The sequence below is a fragment of the Sorex fumeus genome, unplaced genomic scaffold (assembly GCF_029834395.1).
Source record: "Sorex fumeus unplaced genomic scaffold, SorFum_2.1 ptg000020l, whole genome shotgun sequence".
In the NCBI taxonomy this organism is placed as follows: Eukaryota; Metazoa; Chordata; class Mammalia; order Eulipotyphla; family Soricidae; genus Sorex; species Sorex fumeus.
The window spans coordinates 20,440,031-20,461,892 of NW_026606077.1; the positions used below are offsets into that span (position 1 = coordinate 20,440,031).

A 21,862-nucleotide genomic window follows, 5' to 3' on the forward strand; every position below is an offset into this window, starting at 1 on the left:
CGGGTTCAATCCCCAGCATCCCATATGGTCCCCGAGCCTCAGGAATAGTTCCTGAGTGCAGAGCCAAATGCCTGAGCAATGCCAGGTGTGGCCCAAGAAACAATAGTATTGTTGACTAAAATAAAAATCACCACTAAGTTAAAGGTAATTTAGTTTTTCTAGGCTATAAGTCCAGGGCTGCCAGCCAGAAGACGCTAACAGAACTCTGCTCAGCTCCTCTCCCTAGCCCTGCGAGCTGCCCACTCCAGAGTCTAGGCTAGATTAAGTCAGGTTAATCCCAACCCCACCAGGGATGATTTAGGTGAGGCAGAGAGGAGAGAAATGGCCACTTTCTCCCTGTCTGCCTCTGCCACCCCGGAACTGGTTGATAAAGCCTGTGATGTGCCACTGCCTGGGCAGACCTCAAGCCCCACAGGACCTGGGCTGGAGCAAGACATGTGCTCTTTGCAGGAAAGAAAAGTCAGTCCTGAACCTTACCCAGGCTTTTTGGGTCTTTCACCTGTATCTCAGAAAAGAATTTCAGGAGGAGACAAGCAGTGGAGTAAAAACTGATTTTATTTGGAGGGTTTTTAAGGAAAGGGGGAAGAGTAGGAGAGGAATGCACTCAAGAGAGAACAGACTTATCCAGTGGTGGAGCGAGCCCCAGCCCACACCCCAGCATTAGATACGGAATCCACATCTCGGGGAGATGCAGGTGACACATGGACTCACGACACATGGACTCATGGGCAGCAGAGCGCATATTTCCTTTGTTCAAATTGACTTTTATAAGGTTTCTCCTAAGCTGTCCTTGGTGGGGCGTCCTACCTAGGTAAGCATCTGTTGCTAGGATGGTTGCCAAGGGGTCAAGTTGGGAGAGTTGATGGTCTTCTTTGAAATTCCTTTCCTGGTCTTTGTTCCTGGTAGACCGTCTTTCAGAGGGGGTCCAGCCTTTTCTGGATCTGTGCTGGTGTCAGGTAAAAGGTTTATCAGGCCTTAGTTCCTGTGTCCGCAGGGCAGTTCCTAAAGGCCTGAGGACTATTGATTGTAATACTTCCCAGGAATTCTGTTGCCATGAGGACCCTTCCCGGTCTGCCTGTGTGCCTCAAGGTCATTCTCAGCAGAGGAAATATTTACATCGTGGTAGTCATTAGAAGACCAAGCCTTTGTCTTTTCTCAGACATATAGGGATGCCCAATATCCTGGGTTAGCCAGAAAAAAATGTATATATTTACATGAAGTGGCACCAATCAAATTGCTGCACAGGAGACATCTAGGTGGAAGAAATGCAAACTAAGAGATAACATTTTTCATAGAAGAATGCAAATTAAATGAAGAGGTAACATTTTTTTTAATAAGGGTGTTATTTAGAGCTTCAGTAGTATTAGGAAAATAATTTCTGACTCCTGTGCGCCAGTTTGATTCCACAAAGTTAAGTCTGGGTGCAGACTCTGGCCATCCAAATCCTTTCAGACCTGGGTTGGAATAAGGATGAGTTTAAATCTCCTGAGGCCGCCATTTCAGAGTCTTAAGGCCTCCCCCCTGCCCTCTTCTGTTTGGAATGCTTGTTTTCAGAGCTTTCTACTTGATTATTTTAAGTTCATCTTTCCTTTGTAATGTAATGGTCTTTTATCTCATTCTTCTGAGGATATTTCCTCAGCGTGGAGAGGAGAGGAAAGAGGGCACAAGCTTGAGTGGAGGAGATAAACCTGCACCTCACGGCCAGAGCCATACTCGTATCAAGGTTCTAATCAAGACCCTTTCTGTTTTTTTTTAATTTGATTTTTATTAGTGAAACACCATGAGATACAGTTGTAGATTTACAAATTTTTTGTGCTTGGGTTTCAGTTTGTACCCCACCTGGTTGTGCCCTGGGCTTCCCCTGCACAGGGAGCAGACCTAGGCCAGCCACCTGCAAAACCCTATCAGATATCTTTTGTAGAAAATCTCTTAGAAAGGGCAAGTTAAGAGCCTCTAAAATAGCAACAGTATTAATTTTTTCATTGCTTTTAAAATTTGTGGAAGTACAAATATAAGTGCAGTTTACTATGCTTAAGGAGATGGAACTGGGTAAAGACAGGACAGGGATTCGGGCACTGTCCTGGCATCCGCTGACACTGACTGGAATTCCCCAGGCACCCAGAACTCATTCCTGAGCACAGAGTTAGGAGTCGCTTCTGAGCACTTCTGGGTGTGCTCCATAATGTACATAATTATAGAACTGTCCTAAGGAAGAAATAAACCTGGTTATGTTCGGCAAACTAAGATGTATACCAGGTGTCAGGCAGGTGTGAGAATATGTTGGCGTTGTGGTCGGCTCAGACGCAGACTAATCTTCTTGGTTGTTTCTTCTTGGATTTTTTCCCTAGGACATTGGCTTGGAGTATATAACCCACTTGCTGGAGAAAGGAGAGTATGACATTGCAGCACGGTAAGAAAGCCCTTTCCCGCTAGAGTAAAAGTGTTGAGAAAAGTCGTGCTCTGCAGTTGACTTCTGTAGATCCTTCTTCGATCACGATCACGATCATCCTGTTGTTTGTGGATTGCCTCAAGCAGGCACCAGTAATGTCTCCTTTGCCCTAGCCCTGAGATTTTAAAAAGTGCCATATTCAAGGCTCTTTCAGGTTTAGGAGAATGAGACCCATCATTGTTACTGGTCTTTGGCATATTGGGTACACCACAGGGAGTTTGCCAGACTCTGCCGTGTGGGCAGGTTACATTCGGTAGCCTGCCACGTTGTCCAAACTAAGAATGAGATAATAAGATGGTTGGTTCTGGAGGTCTTTGGCTGCCAGGGCTCTGCTTGGCATGGGGAGGGAAACTCAACCCACCCCCCTCCAAGGGGCTCCGGCGAGGACAGCCAGGCGCGGGGGCAGGAGACTCTGTGCTGTTCTCTTCCGGGAGCTGGGTTTTATAGTCTCTGGGTCTTGGCCATTGATGGGATTACACGGCGCCGGGGAGCAGTTGGTGGGTGTGACCCGCCTACTGGAAGATGGAGGATCTGGGTGGAGGATGCTCAGCCCCGATCAGAGCAGGGTTGGAGATCTCAGCCCCGGGACCGACATGCCTTTTTTCCTCTGCCGGTACCTTCATGCGTGTGGAGAGTGTTCTCAGCATGGTTGTGGCTGGTTCTGGAGGTCTTCGACTGCCAGGGCTCTGCTCAGGACGGGGAAGGAAACTCAACCCGCCCCCCTCCAAGGGGCCCTGGTGAGGACAGCCAGGCGCGGGGGCAGGAGATCCTTCTTAACACTGATTTTTTTTTCTGTTAAACATGGAAGGTTTTATGCACAGAATGTCTGTATGTACATTATTTATTCACCCATTGTTTCATTTCCATGGAAGGAAAAATATTTTCCTTCTTACTTAATGAGGATAATAAGAGACTTGAAGAGTGTGAGAGTGTAGTAAGTCCTGAGACTGTCTGTCTCACTTAGGAGAGGAGCCAATTCTCAGCTCAGCGGGCTGCAAAGGATAAACTCATGTCCTGTAGTGTCAGGGCTAGTCACTGCCAGAAGCCTTGAGAAGCTACCTGAGTCGGGGGAGTCTAGAACAGGGGTCATTGACGCCTCTGCTCAAGACCTCCAGAGCTCTCTCGAGAGTGAAGGGTGGCCAGTAGGTGTACCCTGATCAGATTCCAGACTTTCCACCCCAGGATCCATTGGATCTGTGTGGATTCCTCCATTCCTCCAGGCCTGCCTGCTTCCCAGGGTTCGAGGAAATGGGTTTCCTTGCTATAAAAGTCATAATTATCTCAAGGCTCCATCCTAACCATGCCTCCAGAGTAGGCTTTGTGGGAGTCTCTGCTTTCCAAGGCTGAGTCTTAAGTCTGTAATCTCTTAATCAGAGCCCTTCACACTTTGGGATATGATCACGTTTCTTCAAGGCAAGAAAGATGCCACTCATCCGTGACACATGACCAAGAGAAATGAATGTACTCAATAAAACAAAAGTAAAAATTTGGACTCCACAGCCAAATCAATGTTTCCTAGAAGAAAGTGGGGAGGGAGAATAGGTAAATTGAATATAAAGGACAGATCTATGTAAGATACAGCTAACCCAATAGTTTGAACTTACTGTAGTATAGATTTGTGCTGGTTTATAGTGGCACCTCAAACTCATTACTGTGATTTAAAAAGGTTTTTTAAATAGGTACTGGAGAGATAATACAGTAGGTGGGAAACATGCTTTGCCTAGCCCTCCACAGGGTCCCCCAAGCCCAGCCAGCAGTGATCCCTGAGCTCAGAGCCAGTAGTAAGCCATGAGGACAGCTGAGTGTGGCAAGAAAAAAAGAAGAGGAAGGCAGGGGAGAGGGGGGAGGGCGAGGAGGGAGAGGAGAGACTTAATGTAATAAAAATAAGAAAAATAAAAATGGTGCCCAAACCAGCAACACTCATGATTATGAGTTGGAAACCAGGAACAGAGAAACCACTGGGAAAATGTTTCCTCCTGTTCTGAGAGGGCCTCACCCTTTTAAGCATGAGTACCAGTTGGCAGGGTTTCTGTACCCGGTCTGTCATAGTCACTAAATAACAGTCCAAACCCTTACGTTTGCTGGCACTTGGCTAAGGTGTTTTCCACAACACCAACATTAGAGGTTAATCTAAATCACTAAAAGGAAAATGTCCACTAATTTATCTGTTTACATTTTTCCCTTTATACTTTCTCTGGAATATTTTTATTTCCAGCAAGTGCCAGAAAATTCTTGGGAAAAATGCAGCACTGTGGGAATATGAAGTTTACAAGTTTAAAGAAATTGGACAGCTTAAGGTAAGCAAACTTAGTTTTTTGAATTTGATATATATGTATATATATATATACACATATATAGTATATTGAGACGGACATAAAATGAAAATCTTTATGAAAAATGAATAGCTCAACTGCAAAAAAAATCAGGCTCAAGAAAACAGTTTCAAAATATGAATGTGGTTTCTGTTGTAAATGGGATTTTTTTTTCTAACCCAGCATTATCTTTTTAAAAAAATTAATCTGCTGGGGCCTGAGAGATAGTATGGCAGGTAGAGCACTTGCCTTGCATGTGGCCGACCCAGATTTGCTCCCTGGCATCCTATATGTTCCCCCTGGCACTGCAGGAATGGCCCCTGAGCATTACTCCTTTGGTTTGTTTTGGGTGTGACCCAAAAACAAAACAAGAAAAATAAATCTGCTGCCTTCCCTTGCTGTGTCCATTGTTTTCTTCCAGTCCGTAGGTTAAACTCCTGCTGTAAAATTTTTTTATTATTTAGATATCAGTAAAATATTTAAATAAAATTAACATTTTATTTACTTAAATTTGCTTTTATGTTTCCTTTGTGGGCTACAGTTTTACCTTGTCACTTTCTAAAGGAATTTTCTCTCTTTTTCTTCCCTAGGCTGTTAGTCCTTATTTACCGAGAGGGGATCCAGTTCTGAAACCACTCATTTATGAAATGATCCTTCATGAATTTTTGGAAAGTGATTATGAGGTATGGCATTCTGACATGGTCTTACTTGTTCTCTGTAAAACAGTATTAAGAAACGTAGAGGAATAATAGAACAGCGGATTGGAAAGAAGTAGGTGACGGTTTGTATTGGATGGAATCAGAGATGAAGCCCTGAAGACGTTTGTGTCATGCCCCAATCTCTGACCCTTATAATGCATAAGGGTTCACTGATTCTGTAGACCACCTCTGCCGCAGAGCTGAGAGTAAGGAACGAGCGCAACTGATACTTCTGCTGCTCCAAATGAGTTCAGAACTTTCTAAAGTGGAGCCTCAGAGTGAAGTTTAGCAAAGGAATGTTAAATAGAAATAGGGGCAGAGGGAGCCGGCCATGGGGTAGCGGAAGGAGATGTTTTCTCTGAGCTGATGAAAGAGGCAGGATGTGACTTGCTGGTCTTTGCTATTACTAACCTACTGCACATTTATGCCCTCGCTCCCAACAGCGCAGTAACTTTGTACTTCATAAACTTTAATACTATTGTAATCATGCTACCTAAACTATAATTTTTGAAAGTACTTAAAATTTTAAAGAAGTGATAAATAACTTGCCTAGTGTCATTTAGCCATAACTACCAGCTTTATGTCTTTGATGATTCTGTTTTAATTCCTTGATATAATTCAGTTCTTCGTTTTAGAAGAACAGTTTTTGGTCCTATGTTACCAGAGTTATCCTGTTTGTTCATATCTGTAATAGTTTTGAGAAAGAAATCATTTTGGCTTCATTTGATAGGTCATGGATTTTTCTTTTCTTCCTGAAATATTTAGGTCATTTACCTGGTCATCTCTATTTGGAGCAATAGCACAGTGGGTAGAGCGTTTGCCTTGCACGCAGCCAACATGGCCGACACGAGTTCGATTCCTCCGTCCCTCTCGGAGAGCCCGGCAAGCTACCGAGAGTATCTCGCCTGCATGGCAGAGCCTGGCAAGCTCCCCATGACATATTCAATATGCCAGACACAGTAACAACAAAGTCTCCAATGGAGATGTTACTGGACCCGCTCGAGCAAATCGAAGATCAACGGGAGGGTCTTACTTTACTATATAATGTGTTTTATTGTCTTATGTCCTTATAAATAATTTTTTTTTCTTTTTGGGTCATACCCTGCAATGCACAAAGGTTATTCCTGGTTCATGTACTCAGGAATTACTCCTGGTGGTGCTCCGGGACCATATGTGATGCTGGAAATCGAACCCAGGTTGGCCGTGTGCAAGGCAAACGCCCTACCTGCTTCAGCCCCAATAATTAATATTTTAGCTTTAATTATTTTTCATGCTAAAATCATCCATCAGAGATTTATTATATTGCAGCAACAAATCTGGTAGCATATTACGCGGGTGAAGAGTTTGTGCTGCAGGAAGGACAGAACGTGAGCTTAAGAATAAACAGTTGTCGTCTGCATGGGGACAGCTCACACAGTGCTTTCTCAGAGACAGTCTCCTGGGCTTCCTACTGAACTCCATATCACATGCTTTGCCTGTGAATACACAACTAGCAAAACTGTTTTCAGCAGTTAAGTTTTGTTTCATACTATTCATGGCAAATGATAAGCATGTTAGACATGGGATGATCTCTTTACCCTTCATCTAATGAGTACTTTTATCACTTTTTACTGAACTATTTATAGAAGATACTAAAGTATTCTCTAACTTTGTTCACTGGGCCATTACAGCTCCTGATAATCTGTCCTCTAATTAGTAATAATGCCACAGGATTTATTTTCAGTTTTAATACACTTATTCAAGGGTGCATGAAGCCATTTAAACTGAGATAAGTCTAACATGAAATGTAATAAATGTTTATTTTCATTTATGTGGAAATCATCGTGCTTTTATCATGCACAGTAACCGGCTCGTTTCATCTTACATGGTATTAGAAGTTGGCAGTACTCCCACTGTTGCAGGAATCAGAGAGAAAATAGAGCTGGCTCTTGCCTTCTCTCGGAGCTGCTGAGTTCCAGTATTTGAGTGGAAATCTTTTCAGACTCTATCTTATAAATTGTAGAATCTTAAGGTAGAAGCTTGATCCAAAGTATCCTTTTTTACGGCAAAAAGGTAATGATTTAATAATGTTACAAAATAGAACTCTACTTCATTCCCTCCCCAAATTTCTGATGTCCCCTGCAGTCACACTCTTTGAAAGAAGGTTGCTATCTGCATGGGAAGTACCGCCATTTCTGGCTCTTACCATATTTCCCAGGCTCAACTTTAGTAGAAAGAAGACAGAACCCTCATGGAGACTGTATTTCTCATTCTTACCAAGTTTCTTGCCAAGTTCTGGTACTTTACGAAAGTTATCTGTCTACCTTACTGCGGAGATTTCTAGATATCCTTTAAGTAAATTCAAAGAAGTTCACTAAAGCATTATTTGACAGCTCACTCCTTAGCAGTAACGTGATCTTTCCCAGTAATCTGAACCTTATTATATCTATGTACAATCTTTTGAATGCATCTTTTTCCCCTGAAAGGGAACAGTAATTAAACTGTCCTACTTAAACTGTCCTACTGTTCATCCCTCGGAGAGCCCGGCAAGCTACCGAGAGTATTCGATATGCCAGACACAGTAACAACAAAAGTCTCCAATAGAGACGTTACTGGGCCCGCTCGAGCAAATCGACGATCAACGGGAGGGCCTTTACCTTTACCTTACCTTTTACTGTTCATCCAGTTACAAAAGTGAAGGGCTAACGTCAGGAAATAGGAGGACAAAGGCTGCCATGGAAACTGGCCAAGAATCTGTGTAAGAGGGAAACAGACTCCATCAAGCAAAGAGGGACCATGTGCCAGATCCGCCAGATCTGAGACTTGACCAGCTCAAGGGTTAGAATTGAGCCAAAGTCCCAAATCACCAAGAAAATCAGTTCCATCAGGAGTCAAAGAACAAGCACAGCGGCTTGTTGAGGAGGGAGCGCTGTCTGTGCCTGCACTGGCAAGAGGGCACCATATGCATTTGTGCTGGCGCCGGGTCTCACCTGTGTCTCCACTGAACAAGGCTCCCAGGCCTAAAGTGCCTGCATATCATCCAAATGTTAGCCCAGAATGAAGAAGAAGCAGCCGAGGCAGTGGTGCCAGAAGTAGCAGGTGTCCTGGTGGTCCTTTATATATTTTATCCACAGATACATAAAGAGCAGAGTGAATGGCCCCACCTGCTTCCAGCACGTGCACTGAGACTATTGTGCAGTAAGATCCCGCCATTCCCACACCCATAAGTGAATACCAGTGAAAGGCAAATGGATTGCTTTGGATCGTAAAATTGCTTTGTTCACTGAGTACTTTAGGCATTGTTAAAAGTGTAGATTTTTCTCTGTTTAAAGTTGCTTTTTTTTTTTCTCTGTTTTCCCTCCTGGGTTAGGGCTTTGCCACTCTGATCAGAGAATGGCCTGGAGATCTGTATAACAATTCCGTGATCGTTCAGGCAGTCCGGGATCACCTGAAGAAGGACAGTCAGAACAGGACCTTACTGAGGACCCTGGCAGAGTTGTGAGTATATTTGCATGCTGCTCTTTTTCCAGATCATGTTACATGAAGAGTTATTCACATTTGAGGTATGGCCAATTCTGAATGGAGAAGAAAGAGAGGGAGTTTTCTGTGCTCTTTTACTATATTCCCTGGTAAGAAATCCTTTCAGGAAGCCTCGTGAGCAATGGGAGGCAAAGGAAACAGAGTGACCATTTGCTTTGCAGAGGCCCTGGCCACAGTCAGAGCGGGCAAGCTCTCAGAACCCCGCCAGTTGGTTTCAGGTGGCTGGGAAGGTTCTGTCAGTCTTGAACCATCTAGTCCCTAGATGCTTCTCACCCAGGTGAGGTCTAAAGGTGCGGATTCATGGAAATTTTATTTGGAAGAAAATTTCTGGTTGGGACCACAGAGATGTGTCCTTGGGCAGGAGCACAGCTTGCTCCTCCAGCAGTGTCCTCCAACCTGGTACTGAGCCAAGAGGAGCCCTGGGCATTACCAGGGATGGCCCCCAAGCAAATAGTGAATTATTTATCAGTAAACATTGATTTGCTTTATCTATTTTATATACCCGAGGTTGTGTACAAAGTAAACTCTGATGAGAAGTGGTCGCAATTGAGAGCAATTTAAGAAACCTGCTAGAATGATAGCCCTTCAGGTCGTTTGCTCATCTTGTATGCAGGCATCCTGGGGTCAAATTCTGATCACTGCCAGGAGCAATCCCAAGTGCAGAGCCAGGAGTATTAACTCTGATCACTGCCAGTCTATATGGCCCCCAAAAACGGAAGCCGTGGACTTGTCAGTTCATCTAAGGGACCCAGAATCCTTATGTGTCAGGTTCCGGTACAACTGTGTGTCCTGTCGGGAGACTCATCTTGCTCCACCCCACCCCCCACCCCACCCCAGGCACTTCCTCAGCTGCTCAGAGCTTCTGCCGGAGCCCAAAGCACTTGCACCAATACAGCCTGGACTTACAGGCCTGCTCTGGATGTTCTTCCAGGAAAGAAAAGTAATACTAAGGACAGTATTAAAATGGGAGAAGAAAAACAACTTTCCACTTATGGGGAGTGAGTTATATTTTTTTTTCTTTTTCTTTTTCTTTTTTTTTTTTGAGTTATATTTCTTAAAAAAGACGTATTTCTAAAAAGGGAACATTAAATATTTTTTTCTATTACTAGAATTCTTTTCATTTTGGGGAATCTAGACTCTTTAATTTGGTGTGTGGATTTTTTAAAAAATTTTTGTTGTTAAAATTTGTAAGTCTACAACTGTACCTCATATGTCTCACTAATAAAAAAAAAGAAAAAAATTGGGAAGAAATCTGTTAAAAAAATTTTTTTTTGTTGTTGTTGTTGTTTGGTTTGGTTTTTTTATTTTGGACTATACCTGGCAGTGTTCAGGACTTATTTCTGGCTCTGTGCTCAGGGGTCACTTCTGATGGGGCTCAGGGCACCATATGTGGTTCCAGGGATCAAATCTGGATTGGCCACGTGCAGGGCAAACACCTTACTCACTGTACGATCATCTGGACCCATATTGTAACTTTTTTAAAATTTTGATGAAATATGAAACAAGATTCTCAGAAATATTAGTCACAATAGTTAAATCAGAAAGGATAGTTTTTGAGATACAACTTTTTCTTTAAGAAAATATTTCAGTTTTCAGTCTTGTAAGACATGATTTATATCTTTGTGTGTGTTTAATTATGAATGTTGATTCACATTAATGTAAAATTTTTGTTTTACCAGGTATACCTACGACAAAAACTATGGCAGTGCTCTGGAAATATACTTAACATTAAGACATAAGGACGTTTTCCAGTTGATCCATAAGCATAATCTTTTCAGTTCTATCAAGGATAAAATTGTTTTATTAATGGATTTTGATTCCGAGGTACTGTGTTTCTTATTTTTAATATTGATAAATCAGTTTTACTTTTCTAAATCGATAAAAGCTACTGAAGTGCTGTATATTAAGCCAGATACCTTGCTGTATGCTATTTCACCCAGAACACTTTCGCCCTTGTGATGTTATTTTAGAAGTTGGCATTCAAGTACCCTTTCCTTGATGTATTCTATAAAACATCACAATTTGATGTGGAACCTAGAAAGTTTAGTACTCAATGAAGTGTAAGTGCTTTGTTAGTAATGCACTTTATAGAGACAAAGAGCCTACCTCTGTGCTTCTACTCATTTGACCCTTTTGTTAATCCCAGAATTAAGTTTAAGTGCCTGTATTTCATATCATCCACTCTGATTTTCTTCCTTGGGACTCAGACTTGCCACAAGGAGTCTCCGTTGTTCTTATGATGCACGGTGCCAGGACTTGCCGACAGCAGGAGCAAATGTGAATAGTAACCCCTTGTCTGGTGAAAGCTCCGAGAAACATAGCTTACTAGTGGGGAATGACAGCGGCAGGGGTGGCGCTAGAATGTTGAAGGAACTCATGGCAAGTGCTGGTGGTGGTAGAACAGGATCAGTAAAGCACATCAGTAAAGCTCTGCCTCCACTGTGGAGGTTCCAGATAAATGCAAAGATAAGAACTTTCATGCCTGTGAAGGACTCCTTGCATTCTCCACTTGGTTTAAGAGCACCGATTCCTCTCTCAGTCTCCACAAACTCCATGAAATCAAAGCTCTTTGCTCCTGCCTCCATTTTTCACTCCTTCTTCGTCCTGAGAGAATCAAGTCCATAAGGACAACACTGGATCTAATGAGAACCAGTGAGGCTCTGTGGGAGCTCAGGCCAAGGCTTCTCTGGCAGAGAAGGATGAGAAGTTTCTAGCAAATTTGATCACCTTTTCCTTTATCCAGTCTCGCCTCATGCCTGTCTCCCACTCCGTTGGGCCAAGAGCCCTGTAGTACAAATGCTGGTGTCAGCAGACAAGGTGAGGGCTTTGCCAGCTCAAGCTAGGAAACCCTGGAGCTTTCTGAGGAAGATCTTCCCCAGCAGCCTCTGTCCTGGAGGGGAAGCAGTGTTTGAGGCCGACCAGAGCAAAACCCCTGTCCCCTGTGAGGTTCGTGTGCTGAGCCCTTGTCCTGCCTTGTCACACAGATCCTGGGGCAGGCATTGGCATGACTGTGCAGGGTGAAGTCAGGGGTGCCTGGAGTCAGTTTCAGAATGCTGTAGTCTTTCTACCATTGAGGTTTCTCTTCTCTTCTTCTCACTCTTCCCCACAGAAGACGGGCTCTTTATGTAGTGATCCATAGAGGGCCTCGGGCAGGTGACCCAGGAAAAGTCTTGCTTTGGTGTTGATAGGAATAGCGTGTGTTCTCTGACTGTGTAGAGTTATATAAGAACTCTGGGCATGTTTGAGCTATCAGCAGGTGCCTGTGTGTCCAGGCTGGGTTTGTGAGTTGTAGGTGAGGCACCGTCTTACTTGTATACAGTAGGCCTCAGGCTGAGACTCTATTAATATGTAATTTTATTTTATTGAGGTAGCACTGCACAGTGACATTGCATAAAGGTCAGATGTGCATCCGTGAAAGTAAACACTTTTACACTAGTTAGTCTAGTTTGATCCTTTACTGTACATTTGTCTTCTTTGTCCCAAATGTACCTTCCCTCCTACTTTCATCCCTCCAGGGTCACCACGAATTGGTCTTGTCGTCTAAAAGTTTGTTTTGATTGTACGTAGTTCCATTTTTTATTTAATTTTACATCTGGAGACACATTTTAAAACATATAGATACCATTTACTCTCCACTGGAAAGCTAAAGATCTGAGTCTGGAGAGGGACCTCTCTGCCTTTAACTGACGGTTATGTTCAATTTTTTTCTTCTGTGACAAATTTCAGTAATTGTGCCCCTTTTTTGTATCTTCATATGTTATAGAAAGCTGTTGACATGCTTTTGGACAACGAAGATAAAATTTCGGTGAGTGTCTTTTATTTTTACACATTGCCGCAAAGAAGAATGATGTTGATCAGAGAATTTTGTGGCTATATTTGTATCTTTAAAAGTCTATATTTAAAGTTTTGCTTTTTCACTATAGATTAAAAAAGTTGTGGAAGAATTAGAAGACAGACCAGAATTGCAGCACGTGGTAAGTGTGGCGGTCTTTTGTCCTTTTTAACTGAACAGCAAAGCAAATCATAGGCAGTTTGGGCATGAAATAGCACAGCCAACTCTTCAGGGTAACGCACAGCTTGGAGGTTTGACCACAGGCAATATTCTGGAATTACTAAATGCAGTGTTTGCTCTGAATCTGGAGCAAGGGGAAAGAGAGAGAGAAAGAAACATATTCATGTTTCTGTCCCTCAACCCTATACTGGCTCCTAATATAATTTGTCTCCTGCAATCTTGGAAAATTATGCTGTTATCCTAGATTTCCCGCAGGGCTTGCTTTCATCATGGGAGTAAAGCAGGAGTAGATGCTTGCTTTCTGTGTCCTTAGGAAATGATACAAGCAAAGGCTCTCATGAAAGTTAATGTTATACCATTGGACTGAGGCTCGCTGGTGCCATGAGGTGCCCTTGTGTCCTTACCCACCTCTCTGCTCTGTAAAAAAGGGAGTAGAAGAAAAGAGCATTTTGCTTGGAAGTCAGTCTGACCACTGAAGCTCTGGAAAGCTCTAGGATAGGAGTTTCATTGTCAGGGGACTGCTCTGGGCCTTCCTCTGACTACGTGGAGTCTCTCTGCTCTTCCTTCCTTTCTTGTTCAGAGGCCTGAGCAGGTAATCTGCAGGGGTCAGAGTCCAGTTTAGAGGGCGCCCATCTGCACTGGTGAATGTCAGTCTTCGGGAGATTTGTTCACAAGCATAGCTTTGGGTGCAGATACACACTCACCCTTCGGAGCTCGTCCACTCCATGTGTGAATGTCCTTCATGTGATCACTGTGAGCAAGTCCTCCTGCCTCCATGGTGTATGTAGGGTTTGTTTACACTGGATATTGAACATTGATCTCTAACTTTGTATAATATATTGACTTCATCTTGCCTCTGAGTAGGAAGCGAATTATTCCCTTTGAGGTCCATTAACTTTTACAGACAACTAGAATAAAGAATCTGTTTTGAAAATTGGTTTGGAATGTCTGTAGTCTTCTTGAATTTACTTTTTTCTTTTACTTTATCACAAATTCTTAGGCAGTATTTTATTGCAAACACAGATCTCAATTAGGCCTAATAAAGAGGATATGGAGAATGCGTGTGTCTCTTAATGTAGCTCTTGCTGCGTGAGTTTTTAAGTACAGTCTTGTGTCCCATAAGTCTGCCCATTTTTATATACAAGATGAAACTTTGTGTGATGTACAGAGACCACTAATCAAACACTTTATTTCTGGAATGAAGTAGATGATAGTTACAAAGAGTTACTACCACTCACATTTCTTTAGTGTGTAGTATGGTTCAGAGTGATTTACAAAATGGTAAGTCATTCAGTCTTCAACCTAATAGGAATCCCACAGTTCAAGAAGCCACTTATCCAGTGACTAGTGATTCACCTTACTTGGAAATTGGTAAGTCCGGCCATTGGGGGCTGTTCTAGGAACAATGCAGGGACCTTTATTCCATCCCCAGAGCACACTCACTCCTCTCCTCATTATCTTGAGAATTTCCCTGAAAACTACTGCTCCCGCCCTCCACCTCTGCAGAAAGCTTCAGTTCTGAAAACTGAAATCGCCATCCCTTTTCAAGTACATCCATGCTTCTTTTCTCGTCTTACTATTCATGACATATTCTTTTGTCTCTTCCAGTATCTACATAAGCTTTTCAAGAGGGACCATCACAAAGGTCAGCGCTACCATGAGAAACAGATCAGTCTTTATGCCGAGTATGATCGACCAAACCTGCTCCCATTCCTCCGCGACAGCACCCACTGCCCGCTCGAGAAGGTAAGCCACAGGTTCCCTCCTTACTCTGCAGGTGAAGGCGCTGTCACTGCTGGTAGGCCTAGCTGGTTTATTGCTAGGTCACTGCTGACCACTGTGCTCTTCCTTTCTCTGCTCATCCTTCACATTTCATGAGAAAGAGAGTTGTACTCAAAGTGAGAGTGTTGCTGGATCATTCTAATGTGAAGTAAAAGCCTATCGGGTTAGAGTTTGATGAGCTGAGTGTTCCTGTGACATTTTAAGTTGGAGTAAAGATTTAATCCAGATTCAAGGGCTTGGTTAACTGTCGAGCACAAGTGAAGTCAGGAGTCTACTATTTGTTGACTGAGAACGAAATTGAGGATTAAGTGGAAGGAAAGGAGCACTGCAGCAACCAGCAGTCACCTTCGTTTGACTCCTAGTCAGTGTGAGTCAATGAAGAAATGAATACACTTGAGGTTCTTGTTTTATGAGCCTGTGGCTTCAGAGCAAGCACCTCTGTGTGTGTGTGTGCACTACCATGCAGGTGATTTAAGGCCCACAGTATTGTTCCCTGTGGTTCTTGATACCATTGGAATGTTGTGTGAGATCTGTAAATGTCAAGTGAAATTCAGATGGCCAGGTAGGTATTCCTTAGTCACCTGTGTATCACCAAAACAAATCATGTTTGCCCATAGAAGACAGCTGAATGAGGAGGCTGATTGACAATATGCATTTTGTGTACACTCACAACTTCATTTTTTTTACTTAATTTTATTTTTATAAAGTAGGTCACAATAATTTATTAATTCAATATTCAACAAAAATCCCACCATTATACTTTCCCACCACCATTATTTCAGATTTTCCCACCACCCAAACCTGCCCCAAAATCAGGTCCTACATAACTTATTTTGTATTGCTTGTTATGAATAATCCCCTAAAAATGATCCAAAAGAGTACACTTAGAGGAAAGTTTGTGAAGATTGTTGTATCTCAGCCTGGAGCCATTAAGCCCCACATAAGAGATCACTAACATGTTATGAGACTGACCCGCTGCCTACTGTGCTAAGAGTAGGCTGGGCTGGAGCCATAGCACAGCGGGTAGGGCGTTTGCCTTGCATGCGGCCAACATGGCCGAACCAAGTTCAATTCCTCCACCCCTCTCGGAGAGCCCGGCAAGCTACCAAGAGTATCTCGCCCACACAGCAAGGCCTGACAAGCTACCCGTGACATATTTTATGTGCCAAACACAGTAACAAGTATCACAGTGTTACTGGACCCACTTGAGCAAATTGATGAACAATGGGAGGATAGTGCTACAGTGCTAACATGTTGTTACAGGTTGAGACGTGAGTACTCTTTTATATTGGGGGGGGGGGGTCAAGGTCATTTGTCTTCTACTTTACACCCCACCAAATGTGGTGTGCTACTCTTGGTACATCAGTGGTGTAGAGTATGAGATGTCCAGGGGTTCTAAAGTTTTAAATAGGATGATACGACTGGAGTTAAATTTTTAACTGGATGGTGACTTTGGGGTCTGGAGGCATCCCTGCAGGTTGGTGGTCTCTTCTGATGTTTATTTGTGAGTCTCTGGATCATGGCCCTTAATGGGCTTATGTAGTGCCAGTGGCAGTTTGTGGGCGTGACTCCCAGGCTCCCGCAAGAACAGGGCATGGGGGGAGGTCGCCTATCCCGACTCCACACTCACAACACTCACAACTTCTTAACTTGCCTCTTTTTCTTTTCTTTTTTTTCCTTTTCCTTTTCTTTTCTTTTTGGATCAGACCCAGTGGTACTCAGGGCTCTGTGCTCAGGGTTCACTCCTGGTGGGACTCAGAGTGCAAGGCAAGGCAAGTGCTCTACTGCCATGCTGTCTCTCCAGACCAGGATAGCTGTCACGGTAGCCTGCGGTGATGAACTCTAATCATATTACTTTTACACTGAATCAGCTTTATGTCAGTGGAATTTCAAATGGAAAAAAACCCAGAGCTTTCCTGGATATTAACTGTTCTTTTAAGGGGGATTGGGGGGGGAGGGTGTGAGAGAGAGAGAATTTTAGCCTTTTTTTTTTTTATTGAACTCTAAGACATTTTCTCAAGAATAGCTTTGGAAATACCTTGTTCCTTGTTCTTAAAAATAAAAGACCAAAGACCCTTACTTACATTTTGCATGGTGCCCTTTGCTTGGATTCTTTTGTTTCCTGGGTTGGCCCCCAACAGTACTCTGGGTCTACTTTTGGCTCTGTGCTGGGGCCATTCCTGACAGGACTCCGGGAGTGTGTGATACTGCAGGGGTTGAGGTCAGCCTCCATCCCCCGCAAAGCATGCGTTCAGCCTTTGGAGCCATCTCTGCAGCGTTCACTAAGTCCATCCTCAAGGGAACAGTCATGGATTTATTAACTCATCAGGTGTTCATTTCCTTTCCTTAGAAATAAGAACTCTATTATCCTTGATTACTTTAGACAGTAATTACTTTCATGTTAATAACTTGAAAAAACTTCTGTACCAGTTCATGAAAAACCAAGTAGATTTTTCTCACTTTAAATGCATTCCAAATGAAGTGAAAGCAAATTAATTTTGCCAGTTTTCGTCTAAAGAGGTTCAGGAAAAATTTGGTCTCTTTTTCCTGAAAATAAAGTTAATAGCTTTGGCATTTTAATCCTTTTCCCAACCCCAGCAAGGTAGAATCTACTTCAGAAAAGACATTTTTGACTCACTCAGACCATATTTATTTAACAGTGTTAGTAATCACTTTTTGTAGCATAGAAACTCATTTCTGATTGTTGCTTTGCTGGAATGAGATCATTGTTGAATGTCAGATTACAGTTGAAATCTTCAGAAATCCAACCAACCTTATTTCTCTTGAAATTCTACAATCAATTGTATCTGACCTAAACCTAGATTTAATGCAGACCTTTAAAATCATCACAACTCTTGAGTTAATCATCACAACTCAAAACAAACATAAGCTTTCATGAATCGTTCATTCTTGGGGAGTTATAGGGTACATGGGAATGTATGACACCAACAGTGATTTTGTCAGTGCTCGGGCCCCCAAGGGTGGTCACTCCCAGTATTTCTCAGCTAACTGGGTCTGATGGTTCATTGTTCAGTCCCAGCACTGCTGGCCACCACCAGCAGCCTCTCCTCTCCAGCCCTACTGCTCCAACCCACGAGGCCCCACCTGGCATGGGCTTCCAGGGTCACAGTGCTCCGGGAATCTTGCAGCACCCATTATCAGAGTCTAGGCCTCATCCATGACAGCACGTGGTCTGACAGTCTGGGCCTCGTCCATGAAGGCACGTGCTCTGACAGAGTCTGGTCTCTTCCATGAAGACACGTGCTCGGACAAAGTCTGGTCTCCTCCATGAGGGCATGTGCTTTGACAGAGTCTGATCTCTTCCATGAAGACATGTGCTCTGAAAGAGTCAGGTTTCTTCCATGAGGCACGTGCTCTCACAGAGTCTGTTCTCTTCCATGAGGACACATGCTCTGACAGTCTGGGCCTCATCTGTGCATGTGCTCTGACAGTCTGGATGCTCTCCCCAGCCCTCAGTTTCAGCAACTTTAGAATATAATGAAAAGTGTTTATTTCTATGTCCTGGATAATGTTTTGTGCTTTTAATTACTGTGTTTTACTTCAACCCTGCAGAAGTATAAGTAGGTAGGTGCTCATTTTTCACTTAACAAGATGAGTCTTCTGAGGTTTAAAGAAATAGCCACAAGTCTGCTACTGGGAAGTCAGGGGCCAAGCTTAGACCCTGAACTTTTTAAAATTTTTTTAACTTTAGATCCCGTATTCTTTCTGTGGTGGGGCATCTTCTTTCAGGTCTAAAAATTAATCAAAATAATCATATAGCACATTCTCTTTTATTCTGTTGTTTCCTTTATATACATACCTACCATAAAGTTTAATTAATAAATTCGGCATGAGACATTAGAAAAGTAGAATAATTATAATAGTAAATACTAATAAACATTAAGTGAGCTTGGCTGGAGAGGTCTTACTGTCTTTAATATATTTCTGACTATGATTGATTGTGTGTAAGTAAACCCCTGGAAGCAGAGTTGTAGGTTAATGGGGATCACTATAATAATATTACATGGGATTGTAATAATCATGAAGAACATTATATTAACTATTATTCTCTCCTTGGTTCTGTTGTTTTCACATGTGGTTATCAGACAGTAGCTTTCTTTTGCAAATCTAGTCTGCTTGCACTGGGAGATGTTAAAAGCAGGGCTTTCGCTTTCTAGCTTGGCAGATTTTACCTGATTTATGGTTTCTCGGATATCTAACGGCATTCACAAGGTGGCAGTATTTGTGAATTTGGATCCATAAGTTGGCAGATCCAGGTTTGTAGATCTTCATTATAAACATTTAAAGAGGAAGTAGCTAACAGGCCCTAGTCATGTCTATTATTTGCTAGACTCTTGGGGGTTGCCTTCAGCTTTGATGTAAAATCAGGGAAAGAGAAGCAAACTATCATTTCTGTGTCATTTACTCAATTTATGACCTTATTTCTTGAACTAATTTTCCTGACTGTTTTCTGCATCCCGTTGGTGGTGGAGACTGTTCTCCCGCTGTCCTCTAGAGGGAGCACTGTCTCTCAGGAACAATGCCCTTCGCTGGTCAGGAACAGGGAAATTCTATGTGCCAAAAGCACTTTCTTTTCACACTTAAAACTTCAGATTTCTAGAGTCACTCTGTTTTTGAAAAAGAAAAGGATATGCTTTTGAGAAACGGTAATTTCAGATACTTAAGAAGCTGGTCAGAAATGACTGAAGGCCCTGTGGGTTTCCTACGTTAGGGACCCAATACCTCTGCCCTTGCTATTGCATGTCTGTCTGCATTCCACACCACCCCTGGCCTCTCCTTGGCCCCAGACATCTCTCGTACGAGTGACCAGGTCTGTTGCGTCCTGACATCACTGTGGCCGCACCATTCTATGGTCTGAGGAGCGCGTGAAGGCAGCACCCAGGCCGGAGTATGAGGCGAGCCATGGGGCAGGAGGCCAGGCTCTGGGTGGCCCCCTGCAGGCCAGGAGGGTCCTGTTTAAGTGGGCAGGAAGAGCTCAGGTTCCTGTTGAGCTCCCCTCTGTGGGCATATCACACCCAGCCCAGATGCTACCTCTTGGGGGACGCTCTGAACAGAACGCTTGCACTGCACTCAGTGGCCCTCATCTGTGCGCCTGACCCAGGACTTGATGCTGCCATGACCTTCCCCCTCCCCAGACCGCAAGCCCCCTGCCCCCTTCCACTGCTTCTGCTTCACCTGAGCCACCACCAGAACCTCGTGTGGGCCTCTGATGTGTCTTTAGCATCAGCATCCCGAGGACTTGGTCTGGGCTTCTCTGCCCCACCTGGCCTTCCCAGCCCGGCCCAGAGGGTAAGTGTGAGTCACGCGTGGAGGTTGTTGGCGTTGTCAGTGCATCTGGCGTTGGAGCTCATCTGCTCCAAGAAATGTTGCGTCTCTGCAGCCCCTCGGCCGGGTGCTTGATGTCTCTGACTGTCAGATGTGGTTTGTCCCCTCCCTCTTGACAGAGCCTTGAGCAGAGTTCTGTTCTGAACCTGCAAGTTGATGATAGAAATATTCCCAGCATCTATTTGTGCAGTAGATGCTGAGCTCTGGCATGCACCTCTGGGGAACCTGCAGCCACAGCCAGCGATTCTCTCGTGGTGTTTACATTCCAGTTCAGAAAAACTGATCTAGAAACAGTGACTGGGTAAGGGGGTGTGTGCTGGGAAGAATCCTCCAGGAATCTAAAGGACAGCACGTGATGGGAAAGGGCCATTTCTTATCACATCTTTTGGCTTAGTTCAGACAATGTTCTGTATTGCCCCTGACATGTCACCGGTTAAGTATGTAGAGTTAGCACGAAAAAGAGGCTAAGAAGTACAGTCATCTACAAAACCTAAGATTTGGGTTTTTGTTTTTGCTTTCTTTTGATTATTTGATTGTTTTTTTGGGGTTTTTTTTGGGGGGGGGGAGGTGCTACACTCAGCAGTGCTCAGGGCTTACTCCTAGGTCTGCAGGAGTCACTCAGGGGTCACTCCTGGCGGGCTCAGAGGACAATAGTGCCAGGGACCAAATCCTGGTCAGTTGTTTACAAGATAAGTGCCCTACCCTACTGTACTATGTCTCTGTTCCCTTTTTCTTTCATTTTTAAAGAGAAAGGCTGGAGCGATAGCACAGTGGGTAGAACGTTTGCCTTGCATGTGACCAACCTGGGTTTGATTTCTCTGTCCCTCTCAGCAAGCTATTGAGAGTATCCCGCCCGCACGGGAGAGCCTGGCAAGCTCCCCGTGGCATATTCGATATGCCAAAAACAGTAACAAGTCTCCAATGGATATGTTACTGGTGCCCTCTCAAGCAAATTGATGAACAACAGGAGGACAGTGCTACAGTGCTTTTAAAGAGAAGAAAAAAAATTTTTCTTGAATTCCTGTGACAAATGTTTCATGAACATTTTTTGTAAATTGTTTAAAGAAAGGAAAGAAATTCTTTCAAACTTGTATGGTTATTGTGAGTCTGTTAACATTTATTTCAGTTTGTCTGTGCATGCTAATATTTTTACCCTTCTTTTATTTGAAGGCTCTTGAGATCTGCCAACAGAGAAACTTTGTTGAAGAGACCGTATATCTTCTGAGTAAGTAACTTTTATTCACTCTGGTTCCCTAAAGTAAGAAATGGGATGACAGAGTGATATAAACTGAAAATGAAAATACTATTTTTAACTACCACAGAGTTGAGAACTTGTTTGATACAAAGGTTAGTGCACAAAAAGCTTTAATATTCAAAAGAGAAAAAAAAAGTTTTTAATAAAAACTGGTGACATAATATGTTAGTATTGAATAAGCAAAACTTTTCACAATGAAGCATAATTAAAATAAATTTAGATGGGTCATGTGTTTATGATTCAATTTTTTAAAATAATGTCAGCTTGCATTGCTCTCCTGGTAAAAAGTAATACTCATTTTCAAAAAAAATACCTTAAATATCGGAAGGAAATGCAAAAGGATGTTGAAATTTTGGACTAGAGATGAACTTTTATTATCTTCTGGCTCTCAGTTTTCCCTGGTGCTCTGGATCCTCCCAACATTTTCATCATAATGTTTATGCTAAGCACACCACAAGGAAAAATTTAACATCCTATTTCTCCTAAAGA

General features: G+C 43.1%; 1 protein-coding gene across 1 annotated transcript in view; it reads left to right on the forward strand.

Annotated features, from left to right (window-relative positions):
• VPS41 (VPS41 subunit of HOPS complex) overlaps positions 1-21,862 on the forward strand; it is a 193,512-nt gene that overhangs the window by 146,607 nt on the left and 25,043 nt on the right. Inside the window, exons 15-23 of the mRNA XM_056113358.1 lie at positions 2,349-2,410; positions 4,665-4,746; positions 5,352-5,444; positions 8,809-8,936; positions 10,658-10,802; positions 12,742-12,783; positions 12,902-12,952; positions 14,599-14,736; positions 21,289-21,343. Of these exons, the coding sequence (XP_055969333.1) occupies positions 2,349-2,410; positions 4,665-4,746; positions 5,352-5,444; positions 8,809-8,936; positions 10,658-10,802; positions 12,742-12,783; positions 12,902-12,952; positions 14,599-14,736; positions 21,289-21,343 (796 nt within the window). The remainder of the gene's footprint in view (positions 1-2,348; positions 2,411-4,664; positions 4,747-5,351; positions 5,445-8,808; positions 8,937-10,657; positions 10,803-12,741; positions 12,784-12,901; positions 12,953-14,598; positions 14,737-21,288; positions 21,344-21,862) is intronic.